Consider the following 17,458-nt stretch of genomic DNA (forward strand, 5'->3'; position numbering starts at 1 on the left):
TTTCCTTCAAAAATAAGGACATTTCAATGTGACCACAAACTTTTGAACGGTAGTATATATATATATATATATATATACATATATATATATATATATATATATATATATATATATATATATATATATATATATATATATATATATATATATATATATATATATATATATATATATATATATATGTATATATATATATATATATATATATATATATATATATCAATAAATCAATCAATCAATGTTTATTTATATAGCCCTAAATCACAAGTGTCTCAAAGGGCTGTAAATGACTGTAAAGTTGTGAATGACTGCAGGGCCACAACATTAGGTACACCTGCAGACTGCAGCACGGATTTCATATTTCATTCATTCACAACTCCTCCAACACCAACATTATTGTTTTTGCACTTTTTGGCTTCTTATGAAATAACTTTTTTAAGTAGTTTCAATCTTGCACATGGAAAGTTTTAAGTGTGGGCTTTAGTTGATATAACACTCCCGTCAGGGGGTGCATTCTACGGCGGGGGGTGCATTAATCCAGCACAACAGCGGCGCATGGACTTCATTTATAAGTAAAGGTAAGACCATAATAACGTTTTTTTTATTAAATGTGCTTTTTTGTGTGCTACAGTTTGTATGTGTAAAGTTAAAGTTAAGTTAAAGTACCAATGATTGTCACACACACACTAGGTGTAATGACATTTGTCCTCTGCATTTGACCCATCCCCTTGATCACCCCCCTGGGAGGTGAGGGGAGCAGTGGGCAGCAGCGGCGCCGCGCCCGGGAATAATTTTTGGTGATTTAACCCCCAATTCCAACCCTTGATGCTGAGTGCCAAGCAGGGAAGAATGCTGGTAGGAGCTTTCAAACATAACCCGTTAACTGCTGCCAATCAAATGGTGAATAAGATACTCTTTATGTTTGTAAATCTGACTGTGATGAAGTCAGTGCCTCACCAGCCATGAACCTCACCGCACGTCACTGATATATACATACACACACATGTATATAGTCACTTGTTTTACTTTATGTACACATTATGTCCTATTTATTGCTATTTTTCCCCATAAAAAAATATAAATAAAATATTTCATTTGATGTAATAAAAAAATTAAATTATAAAAAATGCTACAAAAGAATAATTTAAAAAATACTCAATTAATTTTTTTTTTTTAACTGGAGGGAATTTTATTTTATTTATTTACTTTTCGTGTTTTTGTTAAACGACAAATTATCCGGTTGCGTTGGCACCTGGGGATACCAGCTGTCCCTTGTGTAACTGTTCCAAGCAACAATTTGTGTTACCAGCCTCCCCGCCACTAGATGGCATAGCGGATGTCACAGTGAACCCCGTAAAACTCGCCGCTTTAGCTTATTGCTCGACATAGACATAACTTGACATGGAGTCCATAACGCCAGCCAAGGATAAATCGTATCTAAATGTTGCGCATGTATCTATAAAAATATCAAGTAGCTGCTGATGTTGTGTTTGACGGAGAAGCAGTTGGAAAGAGGTACTGTTTCCATTACTTGATAAAACTATACTCTGGTTGTTTGCACTACATTCTATTGTATTGTTTGTATGAAATATTGATCATTGATAAGTTTGTCTTTTAAAGACACGCTACATGTTAAAATGGTGACGTTTGGGAGGTCAGGGGGACAATAATCACAAGTCAACGGGAATTCCAATTCTTCAAATTTTGCACAAGCGTGACGGGCGAATTGCTATACTTGACCACGCTCGCCAAAACGTAGCCCGCCCGCCCGCTTTCCGGAGAGGCGAGATAAGATGGACGCCGGCTCCAAAAGGCTCCTCGCCGGAGCTCGGCCTCATTGTCATTCCAGGTTGGCCAATGATTAGTGACGACGAGGAGCTGATAAGAAAGATTCACTCCGACCGAGGGCAAGGTCACCTCCCACTGCCAAGAAATGCAGATGTGATGAGATTGTGGGCTGTTGGGTGGGGGTGGGGGAGGAGGGAGTCGGGGGCGATGAGGGACTTTAAACACACACACACACACACACACACACACACACACACACACACACACACACACACACACACACACACACACATGCTCTTCCATTAGAAAAATAAGTATCACCACTTTATACAAAAGCCAAAAGCAGTGAAGTTGTCACGTTGTGTAAATGGTAGATAAAAAAAAAAAAAATGACTGGAAATCCTTTTCAACTTATATTCAATTGAATAGACTGCAAAGATAAGATACATAACGTTCCAACTGGAACACTTTGTTATTTCATGTAAACTTTTGACCACAACTGTATACACATGAATACATATACACACACACACATATCAGTGTTTCCCACACATTCATTTATTTGTGGCGGCCCGCCACAAAAGAATTACGTCCGCAACAAATAAAATAAAAAATTTAAATAAATAAAAAAAATACTTTTTTTTGTTTTTGTCCTGTCCAGCTTCTCAGGCAAATCATATAGTTGATGTAGATGCCCATATAGGCTGTTCAGATTTACTTTACAAAAGAGAAGTGTAGGATACTTCTCTTGTTGCCTTATTTGTATTTGACCACTACTGTTTTCTGTTTATTTGTTACTGACTGTGGCAGGACACCTCTGCCTCTGTTTCACTTTATGTTGCTGGTAAATAATATGGTTGTAGTAGTAGGCTAAAGTTTAATTATTTCGTATGCACTAATTAAAGGGGCAGAGCTTTAAGAGACATTTTAGCTTTTATATTTTAGAAGATATATTTTTTGTAAGAACCACAATTAATAAATATATTTCAGTGAATAACTTATTGTTCAAATCTGTATATAAATATGTACATAAAGTGTTGTAATTATATTGTAAAATGGATGGATGGATGGATGGATGGGTGTATATATGCATATATACACACATATATACATATACACACACACACACACATATATATACACATGTACATATATATACACACATATATAAATACATATATACACACGCATATATATATATATATATATATATATATATATATATATATATATATATATATATATATATATATATATATATGTATATTTATATATATACATGCATACAAACACACATATACATGTATATACATACATACACACACATACTGTATATACATATACACACAAACACATTTATACATATATGCACATATATACACATATATACACACACATATATATACACTTTTATATACACACATATATATATACAAATATACACACACACGTATAAATACATACGTATATACACTTATACACACATATATACACACGTATATATACATGCATATATACACTTGTATACATATACACACATATATACACATTTATACACGTATATATGCATGTATACACATCTATATATACATACATATATACACATATACACACATATATACACATGTATATATACATACATATATACACATATATACATACACACACAAACACATATATATACATATATACACATCTATACACACATATATGTGTGTGTGTGTGTATATATATGTATATGTATATATATGTATATGTATATATATATATATATATATATATCCATCCATCTTCTTCCGCTTATCCGAGGTCGGGTCGCGGGGGCAGCAGCCTAAGCAGGGAAGCCCAGACTTCCCTCTCCCCAGCCACTTCGTCTAGCTCTTCCCGGGGGATCCCGAGGCGTTCCCAGGCCAGCCGGGAGACATAGTCTTCCCAACGTGTCCTGGGTCTTCCCCGTGGCCTCCTACCGGTCGGACGTGCCCTAAACACCTCCCTAGGGAGGCGTTCGGGTGGCATCCTGACCAGATGCCCGAACCACCTCATCTGGTGTGTGTGTGTGTATGTATATATATATATGTATATATATACATATATATATATATATATACACACATATATATATATATATGTACATATATATATATATATATATATATATATATATATATATATATATATATATATATATATATATATATATATATATATATATACATATATATATATATATATATATATATATATATATATATATATATATATATATATATATATATATATATATATACATATATGTGTACATTTATGAACAAGCGTGTGTTGAACAACACGCAGCAACACAGCCAAGGTTGTAAACACGCCAAGGAACAGGAGTACAACCACCTGGCGACATCAGGAGGTCGCCTACAGCCACAGTCTGGAGCGTTAGCGCTCATAGTGATAATGCAAATGACCAGCACAATAATACACGTGTTTTTCACACGGATACTTCACTTTGGTGCACGTTGTGAAAAGTGCTCCTGGGTTTGACAGAAAGGAAGAATCTCTGCGAGCGTGAAAGTGAAAAGGCCAACACGGAGACAGACAAGGAAGAAAAAGCAAAAGCGAAGCGGAGATGAAAGCAATTGGCTCAGGTTCTCCTCCAAAAACTAAGACGAGGAACAAAAGGAGCAATTCCATTTCACTGAGAGCCAAAGCGGCTTTTTGCTTTGGTGTCAGCCGGCCAACGCTAATGCGGGAGCGATGAGCGGCGAGTAAAGCGCGGCAGGAAGCAAGAAGAGAGCGAACGTTGGCGGGGTGAAACAGGAGTTCAGCACAACAAGAGTTACAGAAGACAAGAGTGGGGGGGAGGGGCTTACATGCGACTGCTGGGCGGGATCTTGCGGCCGTCCCGGTACCATGTGACCTGCGGCTGGGGGAAGCTGCGGATGCGCGGCGCCGGGATGACGGCGCCCTCTCCCTGCGAGACGGACTGGGCGCGCTCGCCCTCCTCGAAGCTGCCCATGACTGCAAGACAGGAAGACAAGAGAGGTCAGCCAGGCTTTTGACCGCCATCGCCCCCGCGCAACTCCTTCAACAGGCCCTCTTGTTCCGACACACCGAGCCCGCTGTGACGGACGGCGCCGTGCTGTTGCCATGGTTCCCCCTCCTCGGCGATGTAATGACACACAAAGGGGGACGCTGAAAGGACTGGCATTCATGTCCGGCAGCCTCCCGCGCTCGTGCCCTGGACGCCATCCATCTTGATCACGCTTTAAATGAACGCATTAGTCGACCTCGCCGCTCGCTAATTATTCCGTTTTCCTCGTTTGCTGCACGCCAGGCCTCGCCGCATCTCCACGGTGACACCGCTTTCGTGTAATTGTGACATTATTCCCGCTGTCAAACCTTTCAGCCTTTCCAATGAACTATTTGAACCAGACTCCTAAACTGCAGATTATTCTTTTGAGTAACAGCACTGAAAGTAACATAAAATATACAAGAAATATGAATACACTGAGTTGGCTCAAAAAACATTACAGTCACCAAGAAAATATTGAAAAACTACAAAAAATAATTTAGGTAACAGGACTGAAAGTTACAGGTTTGAGGTTTTTTTTAGCATATAATTAGCCAACACATGATATATAAACACACTTAGTTGGCACGAAAAAACATTAGTCACCAAGAAAATATTTTTTAAAAATACAAAAATAATTTAGGTAACAGGACTGAAATTTACAGGACTGAGTTTTTTTTTAGCATATAATTAGCCAATACCTGATGTATAAACACACTTAGTTGGCACGAAAAACATTACAGTCACCAAGAACATGTTTAAAAAAATACAAAAATAATTTAGGTAACAGGACTGAAAGTTACATAAATGAGGTTTTTTTTTTTAGCATATAATTAGTCAATACATGATATATAAACACACTTAGTTGGCACGAAAAACATTACAGTCACCAAGAAAATATTGAAAAACTACAAAAATTATTTAGGTAACAGGACTGAAAGTTACAGGATTTAGTTTTTTTTAGCATATAATTAGCCAACACATGATATATAAACACACTTAGTTGGCAAGAAAAAACATTAGTCACCAAGAAAATATTTTTAAAAAATACAAAAATAATTTAGGTAACAGGACTGAAATTTACAGGACTGAGTTTTTTTTTAGCATATAATTAGCCAATACCTGATGTATAAACACACTTAGTTGGCACGAAAAACATTACAGTCACCAAGAACATGTTTAAAAAAATACAAAAATAATTCAGGAAACAGGACTGAAAGTTACATAAATGAGTTTTTTTTTTTTTTTAGCATATAATTAGTCAATACATGATATATAAACACACTTAGTTGGCACGAAAAACATTACAGTCACCAAGAAAATATTTTAAAAAATACAAAAATAATTTAGGTAACAGGAATGAAAGTATCAAGGGTGAGTTTTATAGCATATAATTAATTAGTCAATGCATTAAATACAAACACACTTGGTTGGCACGAAGACAATTGCAGTCAAAAAGAAAATATTACAAAAATACAACAATGATTTAGGTAACAGGACTGAAGGTGACAGTAGTGAGTTTTGTTTGCATAAAATTAGCCAATACATGAAATATAAACACACTTAGTTGGCACAAAAAACATTACAGTCATCGAGAATTTTTTTTTTTTTTTTTTTAAAATACAAAAATAATTAAGGTAACAGGACTGAAAGTTACAGGAGTGAGGTTTTTTTTTAGCATATAATTAGCCAATACATGATATACAAACACACTTAGTTGGCACGAAAAAACATTCGTCACCAAGAAAATATTTTTAAAAAATACAAAAATAATTTAGGTAACAGGACTGAAAGTTACAGGAGTGAGTTTTTTTTTAGCATATAATTAGCCAATACATGATATATAAACACACTTAGTTGGCACGAAAAACATTACAGTCACCAAGAACATATTTAAAAAAATACAAAAATAATTTAGGTAACAGGACTGAAAGTTACATAAATGAGTTTTTTTTTTTTTAGCATATAATTAGTCAATACATGATATATAAACACACTTAGTTGGCACGAAAAACATTACAGTCACCAAGAAAATATTTTTAAAAATACAAAAGTAATTTAGGTAACAGGACTGAAAGTATCAAGGGTGACTTTTATAGCATATAATTAATTAGTCAATGCATGAAATACAAACACACTTGGTTGGCACGAAAACAATTGCAGTCAAAAAGAAGATATTCCTAAAATACAACAATGATTTAGGTAACAGGACTGAAAGTGACAGTAGTGAGTTTTTTTTGCATAAAATTAGCCAATACATGAAATATAAACACACTTAGTTGGCACAAAAAACATTACAGTCATCGAGAATTTTTTTATTTTATTTAAATACAAAAATAATTTAGGTAACAGGACTGAAAGTTACAGGAGTAATTTAAAAAAAAAAAAAGTTTAGCATATAATTAGCCAATACATGATATATCAACACACTTAGTTGGCACGAAAAAACATTAGTCACCAAAAAAATATTTTTAAAAAATACAAAAATAATTTAGGTTACAGGACTGAAAGTTACCGGAGTGATTTTTTTTTTTTTAGCATATAATTAGCCAATACATGATATATAGACACACTTAGTTGGCACGAAAAACATTAGTCACCAAGAAAATATTTAAAAACTACAAAAATAATTTAGGTAACAGGACCGAAAGTTACAGGAGTGATTTTTTTTTTTTTTTTTTTAGCATATAATTAGCCAATACATGATATATCAACACACTTAGTTGGCACGAAAAAACATTAGTCACCAAGAAAATATTTTTTTTAAATAATTTAGGTAACAGGAGTGAAAGTTACAGGAGTGAGTTTTTTTTAGCATGTAATTGGCCAATACATGATATATAAACACACTTAGTTGGCACAAAAAAACTGTAGTCACCAAGAAAATGTTTTTAAAAAATACAAAAATAATTTAGGTAACAGGACTGAAAGTTACAGGAGTGATTTTTTTTTTTTTTTTTTAGCATATAATTAGCCAATACATGATATATAAACACACTTAGTTGGCACAAAAAACATTAGTCACCAAGAAAATGTTTTTAAAAAATACAAAAATAATTTAGGTAACAAGACTGAAATGTGTGAGGTTTTTTTTTTTTAGCATATAATCAGCCAATACATGAAATATAAACACACTTAGTTGGCAGGAAAAACATTACAGTCATCGAGAATTTTTTTTTTTTTAAATACAAAAATAATTAACCTAACAGGTCTGAAAGTAACAGGAGTGAGTTTTTGGCACATCGTTATACAATACATGAAATATAAACACACTTGGTTGGCACAAAAAACATTACAGTCAGGAAGAAAATATTTTTAAAAATACTAAAATAATTTAGGTAACATGAATGACAGTAACAGGAGTGAGTTGTTGGCATATATGAATTAATGAATACATGAAATATAAACACTGTGTGTTGACATTAAGCACATTACAGTCACAATGAAAACACACAAAAATAATCTAGGTAACAGGACTGAAAGTAACATTAGTGAGTTGTTGTTTTTTAGCATATAATTAGCCAATACATGAAATAAAAACACACTGAGTTGGCACGAAAAACAATAATTAAGGTAACCGGACTGAAAGTAACAGGAGTGAGTTTTTTGGCACATAATTAGCCAGTACATGAAATATAAACACACTTAGTTGGCGCGAAAAACATTACAGTCACCAAGATTATTTGTTTTAATAAAAAAAAAAAAAAAAAGGTAACAGGACTGACAGTAACAGGAGTGAGTTTTTAGCATATATGAATTGATTAATACCTGAAATATAAACACACTGTGTTGACATTAAACACATTACAGTCACAAAAAAATATTTAGAAAATACAAAACTAATTTTGGTAACAGGACTGAAAGTAACAGAGGTGCATTTTTGTGTGTGTGTGTGTGTGTGTGTGTGTGTGTGTGTGTGTGTGTGTGTGTGTGTGTGTGTGTGTGTGTGTGTGTGTGTAAATAATTAGCCAATACATGAAATATAAACACACTGAGTGGACATTCAGCAAATTACAGTCACAGTCACGCTCCTCATCACCACTTCAAGATGGCGGCCCAATTTCTCGCGTCACAGCAGCCAATGCTGCGTCTACTTAGAAAACCGTTAATGCACTTTATCTGGGACTCCTGCCTCATCAATAACACATCGGTGACCCCTGGACCCGATCAATGTCCAACCACCACAGCTAGAACTATTTGTGGCACCTTGTAAATAGACAGTTGTCCCCCGTTTATGTGTCTTTAATATAACAAATGACTGTTTACTTTACAATTGGGTTAATACTGTGTATACACATAATTACCTGTACCGTCATTGGCCAGCAGGTGGCGCGCTGTGACGGCATGACCTCAACTGTTAGCAAACCACCGAAGAAGACTGCCGTTGTTTTCTTTTGTTGTTTGTTTACAAGTGAAATATGTTCACCAAATATATGTTAATTATTAATAATATATATGTTGATAAGCCAGCGGTTGATGACGGGCGTTAGTTGAGCATAAGACGTCGTATTTGAAACGTGTGTGTAGCATTGAAGCTAAGTTAGCCACGTAAGCTAAAACTGTTGTCCTAACTCTTAGCATTTGCGTAAGAATTAGACCGTTGTCCAGTTTGATATTCGCTAACTTAATATAATGCACCGTGACTGCAATAGCCATGTAATGTTTGTTTGGAAATAGTGCCTAAGCAATGTGAAATCGTGAGTTTTAGGAATAAATCGCTAGTGGCGCAAATTAGCCTACTTCCGCTACTTCCGGTTTGACGCCCGGCACGTAATTTCACAATAAAAGCACACAGGTATAGTGATAATTGTTAAAGAATCACTATTAATGCAAGTGGAAATGTATTACAACTGATGTACATTTGACTGTGTCGCTCAATTTAAGACACAATGTTGAAAAAGCACTATCATGTATTTAGTGTATTTTGTTGGAGATTTGCATGAAAACAACTGTTAGCAAACCACAGAAGAAGAGTGGTTAAATGATTGATTGATTGAAACTTTGATTAGTAGATTGCACAGTACAGTACCAAAATGTACAGTATTTCAATACTTTGATACTTTTCTAAATAAAGGGGACCACAAAAAATGGCATTATTGGCTTTATTTTGACAAACAATCTAAGTGTACATGAAACATGTGTTTAGTATTGCAATTTAGTCCTTAAATAAAATAGTCAACTTGTCTTTTAGTAGTAAGTAAACAAACAAAGACTCCTAATTAGTCTGCTGACGTATGCAGTAACATATTTTGTCATTTTTACACCTATTATTTTGTACACATTATAAAGGACAAACTGTAAAAATGGATAATTTACTGTCAATATCTGCTTATTTTCTGTTTCAACATGTTCTATCTACACTTCTGTTAAAATGTAATAATCACTTATTCGTCTCTTTTTTGATACTTTACATTAGTTTTGGATGATACCAGACATTTCGGTATCGATACGATACCAAGTAGTTACAGGATCATACATTGGTCATAATTAGGGATGTCCGATAATGGCTTTTTGCCGATATCCGATATGCCGATATTGTCCAACTCTTTAATTACAGATACCGATATCAACCGATACCGATATCAACCGATATATACAGTCGTGGAATTAACACATTATTATGCCTAATTTGGACAACCAGGTATGGTGAACATAAGGTACTTTTTAAAAAAATTAATCAAATAAAATAAGATAAATAAATTAAAAACATTTTCTTGAATAAAAAAGAAAGTACAACAATATAAAAACAGTTACATAGAAACTAGTAATGAATGAAAATTAGTAAAATTAAGTGTTAAAGGTTAGTACTATTAGTGGAGCAGCAGCACGCACAATCATGTGTGCTTACGGACTGTATCCCTTGCAGACTGTATTGATATATATTGATATATAATGTAGGAACCAGAATTATAATAACAGAAAGAAACAACCCTTTTGTGTGAATGAGTGTAAATGGGGGAGGGAGTTTTTTTGGGTTGGTGCACTAATTGTAAGTGTATCTTGTGTTTTTTATGTGGATTTAATAAATTTAAAAAAAACAACAAAAAAAAAAAACGATACTGATAATAAAAAAAACGATACCGATAATTTCCGATATTACATTTTAACGCATTTATCATCTCTAGTCATAATTTAAGTATTCATGTGTCCAGGGACGTGTTTAATGAGTTTATGATGATTATACTATGAATAAAAGAAAACATTTTTGTGGGGATAAAAAAAATATTGATGTAATCATAGTAGTATCGACTAGATACGCTCTTGTACTTGGTATCATTACAGTGGATGTCAGGTGTAGATCCACCCGTGGCGTTTGTTTACATTGTGACGCCGGTGAGCTATTGTATCCTCCTACGGTGTGTAGTGAAGCATGTTTAGCTATTCCTCGTCCTCCAGTGATAATGCTACTTGTAAGAAACGTACTTTATTTGTCGCCATGGAGACGAGCCATGTCTTAAAGCACCTCTTCCTGAGGGTGTTTCAGTGTTATAACTTCACCTTCATCTTTACTTTTTACACCAAAATGCGTCCGTTCTCCCTTTTCCGTCTACACACTGTGTCTGCTTGTAAGTACTCTGTGTGCGCGCGCTGCCGAACATGCTCCCTTGCTCGTAAAACCAGCAATGTCACGACGTACCGGTACGTTTTAAACAGAGCATGGTGCCGTTTTTTAACAATTAGCACTGCGTAATGACACAGCAAAAGTTGGCCAACTTATTTAGAATTCATCTTTTATTTTGTATTCATAAAACGTGCAATCAGAGCGATGCGCAGGACACAATTGTAACCTGCAAACGCGCCCGCTCGGGTGTAACGCGGCCTTTCACAGGACTGTCGCGTGTCAGACAAATCTGAGGATGTTTCATTTTCTACCCGCATGACATCAAACAGTCCACTGCACGCTTTGAAAGAATAATAATCATCATCTTTAAACGGGCTCAGCCAGCCGGGCTTTGAAGCAGGTGTGAGCGCTACAGCATCGATCGGATTTTTTCGCCTCCTTTCAGAGGGAATCAAACGGGCGGCGGCGCACCGCTCGCGAACCGAAATCGTCGTGACTTTGATCCGCCGCGTCCGTGACGTCCTCCCCCTCCCCGCCTCCCCTAAATCCCTGACGCTTCACCGTGTTGCTCGTCCTCCGAGGTGTGTTCCCGCACTCCTTCATTGTTCATCTTTCACTCCCCTCGCCTGCGCTCTCTGCCACACGTGTTCCTAATCCTGCACTGCGTGGCAGTGGGGGGGCAAAAAAACCACCCCATGATTACACCAAATTACACCACTTATGTGACAATACATGTACTTTACAGCAGTGGTCCCCAACCACCGGTCCGGGGACCGGTACCGGTCCGTGACGCATTTACTAGCGGGCCGCAGAGAAACATTAAATCATTTATAAACGACTGCATTTTCTCAGACTTAACTTTCACGTGTCCCACTAGCTCTTGAAAATGAGAGTCGAGAACGCGGAATGGACATTCACAGTGACTTTTATCTCCACGACAATACATCGGCGAAGCTCTTTAGCTACTGAGCTAACGTGATAGCATCTGGCTCAAATGCAGATAGAAACAAAATAAATAAATCCCTGACTGGAAGGATAGACAGAAGATCAACAATACTATTAAACCATGGACATGTAACTACACGGTTAATAATTCTCAGCCTGGCGAAGCTTAACAATGCTGTTGCTAACGACGCTGAAGCTAACTTAGCAACTTAGCAACCAGACCTCACAGAGCTATGATAAAACATTAGCGCTCCACCTACGCCAGATGTCCAGAATACTGTGGAATTTTGCGATGAAAACAGAGCTTTTTTGTATTGGCTTCAATGGGCTACCGATACTCCTGTTTGACTGGCTACGTCACGCGCATACGTCATCATCCAAAGGCGTTTTCAACCGGAAGTTTAGCGGGAAATTTAAAATGTCACTTTATAAGTTAACCCGGCCGTATTGGCATGTGTTGCAATGTTAAGATTTCATCATTGATATATAAACTATCAGACTGCGTGGTCGCTAGTAGTGGCTTTCAGTAGGCCTTTAAGTAGCATAACGCACATTGTGTAAAGCAGGGGTCACCAACGCGGTGCCCGCGGGCACCAGGTAGCCCGTAAGGACCAGATGAGTAGCCCGCTGGCCTGTTCTAAAAATAGCTCAAATAGCAGCACTTACCAGTGAGCTGCCTCTATTTTTTAAATTGTATTTATTTACTAGCAAGCTGGTCTCGCTTTGCCCGACATTTTTAATTCTAAAAGAGACAAAACTCAAATAGAATTTGAAAATCCAAGAAAATATTTTAAAGACTTGGTCTTCACTTGTTTGAATAAATGCATTAATTTTTTTACTTTGCTTCTTATAACTTCCAGAAAGACAATTTTAGAGAAAAAATACAACCTTAAAAATGATTTTAGGATTTTTAAACACATATACCTTTTTACCTTTTAAATTCCTTCCTCTTCTTTCCTGACAATGTAAATCAATGTTCAAGTACATTTATTTTTTTTATTGTAAAGAATAATAAATACATTTTAATTTTAGCATCTGTTTTTTCGACGAAGAATATTTGTGAAATATTTCTTCAAACTTATTATGATTAAAATTCAAAAAAATGATTCTGGCAAATCTAGAAAATCTGTAGAATCAAATTTAAATCTTATTTCAAAGTCTTTTGAATTTCTTTTAAAATTTTTGTTCTGGAAAATCTAGAAGAAATAATGATTTGTCTAGCTTGGTCCAATTTGTTATATATTCTAACAAAGTGTAGATTGGATTTTAATCTATTTAAAACATGTCATCAAAATTCTAAAATTATTCTTAATCAGTAAAAATTACTAATGATGTTCCATAAAATTTTTTTTTAATTTTTTCAAAAAGATTCAAATAAGCTAGTTTTTTCTCTTCTTTTTTTCGGTTGAATTTTGAATTTTAAAGAGTCGAAATTGAAGATAAACTATGTTTCAAAATGTAATTGTCATTTTTTTCGTGTTTTCTCCTCTTTTAAACCGTTCAATTAAGTGTTAATATCATTAATAAATAATAATATCATAGAGTTAAAGGTAAATTGAGCAAATTGGCTATTTCTGGCAATTTATTTAAGTGTGTATCAAACTGGTAGCCCTTCGCATTAATCACTACCCAAGAAGTAGCTTGGAAATGGGCCTCTATACACCTATGTAGATATTGCACCAAAAAGCAGACATTTGCAGCTAGAATAGTCATTTACCACATTAGCAATGTATAGAGTGTATTTCTTTCAAGTTAAGACTAGTTTAAAGTTATCTTCATTGAAAAGTACAGTGCTTTTCCTTCAAAAAGAAGGACATTTCAATGTGACCCCAAACTTTTGGACGGTAGTGTATATTTTGTTGTTTTCTTACTGTAACTGAAAATGAACCGAAGCGTGACCTCTAAACCGAGGTACGTACCGAACCAACATTTTTGTGTACCGCTACACCCCTACTCAGGGCCGGCCCGTGGCATAGGCCGTATAGGCAAATGCTAAGGGCGCCGTCCATCAGGGGGCGCCACGCCAGTGCCACAAATGTTGGACGCAAAAAAAAAAAAAAAAAAAAGTTGGTACTACTATTTCTAAATACAAAAAATAATCCCGCGATAATTAAAATGCAAAGTAAACCCTATTTAATAGAAATATTATTTGTTACAATATTACGCCCCCCCCGCCGCACGGTGCGCCCCCTCCCTTCCCGTATCATGACTCTATTTGGACGTCACCACATCAACACAAGATGTCAAAACGGCCAAAACTGTCAGGTGCCCAGGGAAGAAAAAAGAGAAAAGAAGAGGAGAAACGAGAAAAAGACAGAGGTAGCAGGTAGGTAACGTTAGCCTACATTAAATTATTTGTCTGTTACAGAATGTGATTGTAACCTGGCTTTTTAGCATTAAGCTAATGTTACATGATCCGGCAATTGCTAATCAATAAATAGCTAGTTATGTTTTAACGTCGGGTTAATATTGTGGAGGGGGCTAAATTGTGATGGAAAATAATAATGTAACGTTAGGTAATTACAGTACTCCCACCTTACATTCCTCAGGGACATTTGTATTAGATCTTTTAAGCAGGTGTTTTTTGTTTACATTGTTATTGCCTTCTGGTTAGCTAATGTTTGCCCTGCAGGTAATAGTCACTTTTCCACCCCTTTATATATTAGGTATAGTTGTAAGCCTAGTTGTTAAAGTGCACATCATTAATGTTAATTAAGCAATATCACATGAGAGGGAATGCTGTTTTTTAATTTGAGCACTGCTGTGATTCGGTTAAAGATAATCATAACATAACATTCTCATATAATATGTTAATTTGCTTTCTTTAAGTAAAAAAAAAAGGTCACAGACAAAGCTATTTGGTTTCTTGTGAGTATATACACTTTACTGCCGCCAGCTAAAATCTTGCCTAAGGCGCCAGATTGGTTAAGGCCAGGCCCGCCCCTACTTTTACGTGGTTCAGTGCCCAGTAAGATTGCGGGGTTCAGTACCCGCCCCTATTTATGATGATCAGCAATACGTGGGATCCCTAATCCGTGAGTGTATCCGAGGTGTACCTAATGAAGCGGGTGCACCCCGGGACGTCGAGGATAACAAGCGTCGGGCGCGCGTGACGACGACGACGAGACTCCCCGGCGCGGCGTTTCTGTAATATCTGGTTAACAAGACGTGGGAGCAAATTTACAGGAACGCGACCCAGCCCGATTCTTCCCGCCAGGAGACGACAGATGTCGTTGGAAAAAAAACTAAAATCCCCACCCAAAAAACAAAAAAACCCCACACACAACAACAATATCAATCTAATGAGGATGCTGAGTGGAACAGCTGTCCGCTTCCATGGCGCCACCAATGAGATGCAAGCACATCCTTCATGGCGCCAACATCTGGCCCTGGTGGCGTCGCTTCTTGATACACTAAACAGCGTGTGTGTTGTTGTATTTCTAGCCTTCTTGAGACATGAAGAAGGACAAGTATCTTCCATATGAGGAGGTGTGAACAAGTGATGACATAAATCAATAACATTGCATCTAATAGACAATGTCTCATTTGCATCCCTCCCAAAAAAGAGGGATTTTTTCAAAATTGACTGTGTGTCGCTTTTAAAAGTGCTCCCCCTCTGGTCAACATATGAAATAACAAGTTTGTGTAAGAAATTGAAATAAAAAATATATATAAATAAATATGTATATAGAGACATACTGTAATAACTTGAAGTCAATAATGAAGATTAAAAAACAATTACAAACAAAAAAATTCAAAAATAAATAAATGAACTAAAAGCAGTCTTTTTCTCACGTGTCGACTTTTTTCGTATAAAATTGGGAACAATTTCTCATATTCTTTCTGTTTCTGTAATATTGCAATATTTTCTCGTAAAATCACAACTTTTTTATGTCAAATTATAACTTTTTTTAAATGCAAAATGGTGACAGTTGTCATGTAAAATTCTGACTTTTATCACAACGTTGCCATTTTTTTGTTGTTCTTGTAAAATAGTGAAATTTTTTTGAGTAAAACGATGACTTTTGTCTTAATTTTGCAGAGAAAAATTCCGATTATTATTTTAATATTGCTAACATTTTTAAGTTTCCTTATGAAATTGTGAGTAAAATTACAACTCTTTTCATAAAATTGCCAAAACGTTAAACTTTTTCTTGTAAAATTGCGACTGTTATTGAGTAAAATTCCAACTTTTATCATAATATTGCACAAATGTTCAGTTTTTCTTGTAAAATTTTGACCTGTGTTGAGTAAAATGACAACTTTTATTATAATACTGCCAAAATTCAAAGATTTTCTTGTGAAATTGTGAACTTTTTCTTGTGAAATTCCAACTCCTTTTTCACAACAAGCTTTTTTATATTTGCATAGTATGTATATATTATTAATGTTGTAAATACACTTCTTTATATATCTAGAAAGGCTGGTCCTAAAGAGGGAGGCATTTTTTCTCAGGTCTCAAGAAGGTAACAAATACAAGAATTTGTGTGTGTGTGTGTGTGTGTGTGTGTGTGTGTGAATATGTGTGCGTGTGTGTGTGTGTGTGTGTGTGTCTTAATGCACAATCCGTCCTCGGGGTGCAAATACTTACAAGCCACCTGCACTTCAGTGCGTCGCTGCAGGAGGGCTCCCACACGGTTCCTGACGATGCAGCGGTAGAAGCCGGCATGGGAGCGGTCCAGTGAGGGGATGAGATACCTGCGTCAGCACACACACACACACACACACACACACACACACACACACACACACACACACACACACACACACACACACACACACACACACACACACACACGGAAAGAAATATATTTACTTGGGCTATCATATCATCTTACACCTATTTATGTTCCCCTAATCATCTTAAAGTGGATGGAGGTGAATCACTAGTGTGCAACGCCAAAGGTGGTGTATGTGCAAACACACACACACACACATGCATGCACACACACACACACACACACACACACACACACACACACACTTAAGACCATCTAAAAGATGAGCAAGGACGCAAAGGACAGCAGAGCTTAGCTGCTGTTTACTGCATTGATAATGATGCTCAAGGGGGTACAATAGTCAGCCCCGCCCCTCAAAACACACAC

The 17,458-nt window shown here is 36.0% G+C and overlaps 1 protein-coding gene and 1 pseudogene across 3 annotated transcripts in view; one reads left to right on the forward strand and one right to left on the reverse strand.

The window, feature by feature from the left end:
- The window catches only part of LOC133656314 (protein sidekick-2-like), a 1,293,862-nt pseudogene that overhangs the window by 280,768 nt on the left and 995,636 nt on the right, over nucleotides 1–17,458 (forward strand).
- LOC133656306 (protein sidekick-2-like) overlaps nucleotides 1–17,458 on the reverse strand; it is a 225,159-nt gene that overhangs the window by 159,513 nt on the left and 48,188 nt on the right. For all 3 annotated transcript variants that reach the window (XM_062057330.1, XM_062057328.1, XM_062057329.1), the window contains exons 2-3: nucleotides 16,945–17,051; nucleotides 4,647–4,794 (exon numbers count right to left, since the gene is read on the reverse strand). In XM_062057330.1, coding sequence (XP_061913314.1) covers nucleotides 4,647–4,794; nucleotides 16,945–17,051 — 255 coding nt within the window. The remainder of the gene's footprint in view (nucleotides 1–4,646; nucleotides 4,795–16,944; nucleotides 17,052–17,458) is intronic.

Source organism: Entelurus aequoreus, linkage group LG08 (genome assembly GCF_033978785.1).
Source record: "Entelurus aequoreus isolate RoL-2023_Sb linkage group LG08, RoL_Eaeq_v1.1, whole genome shotgun sequence".
NCBI lineage: Eukaryota > Metazoa > Chordata > Actinopteri > Syngnathiformes > Syngnathidae > Entelurus > Entelurus aequoreus.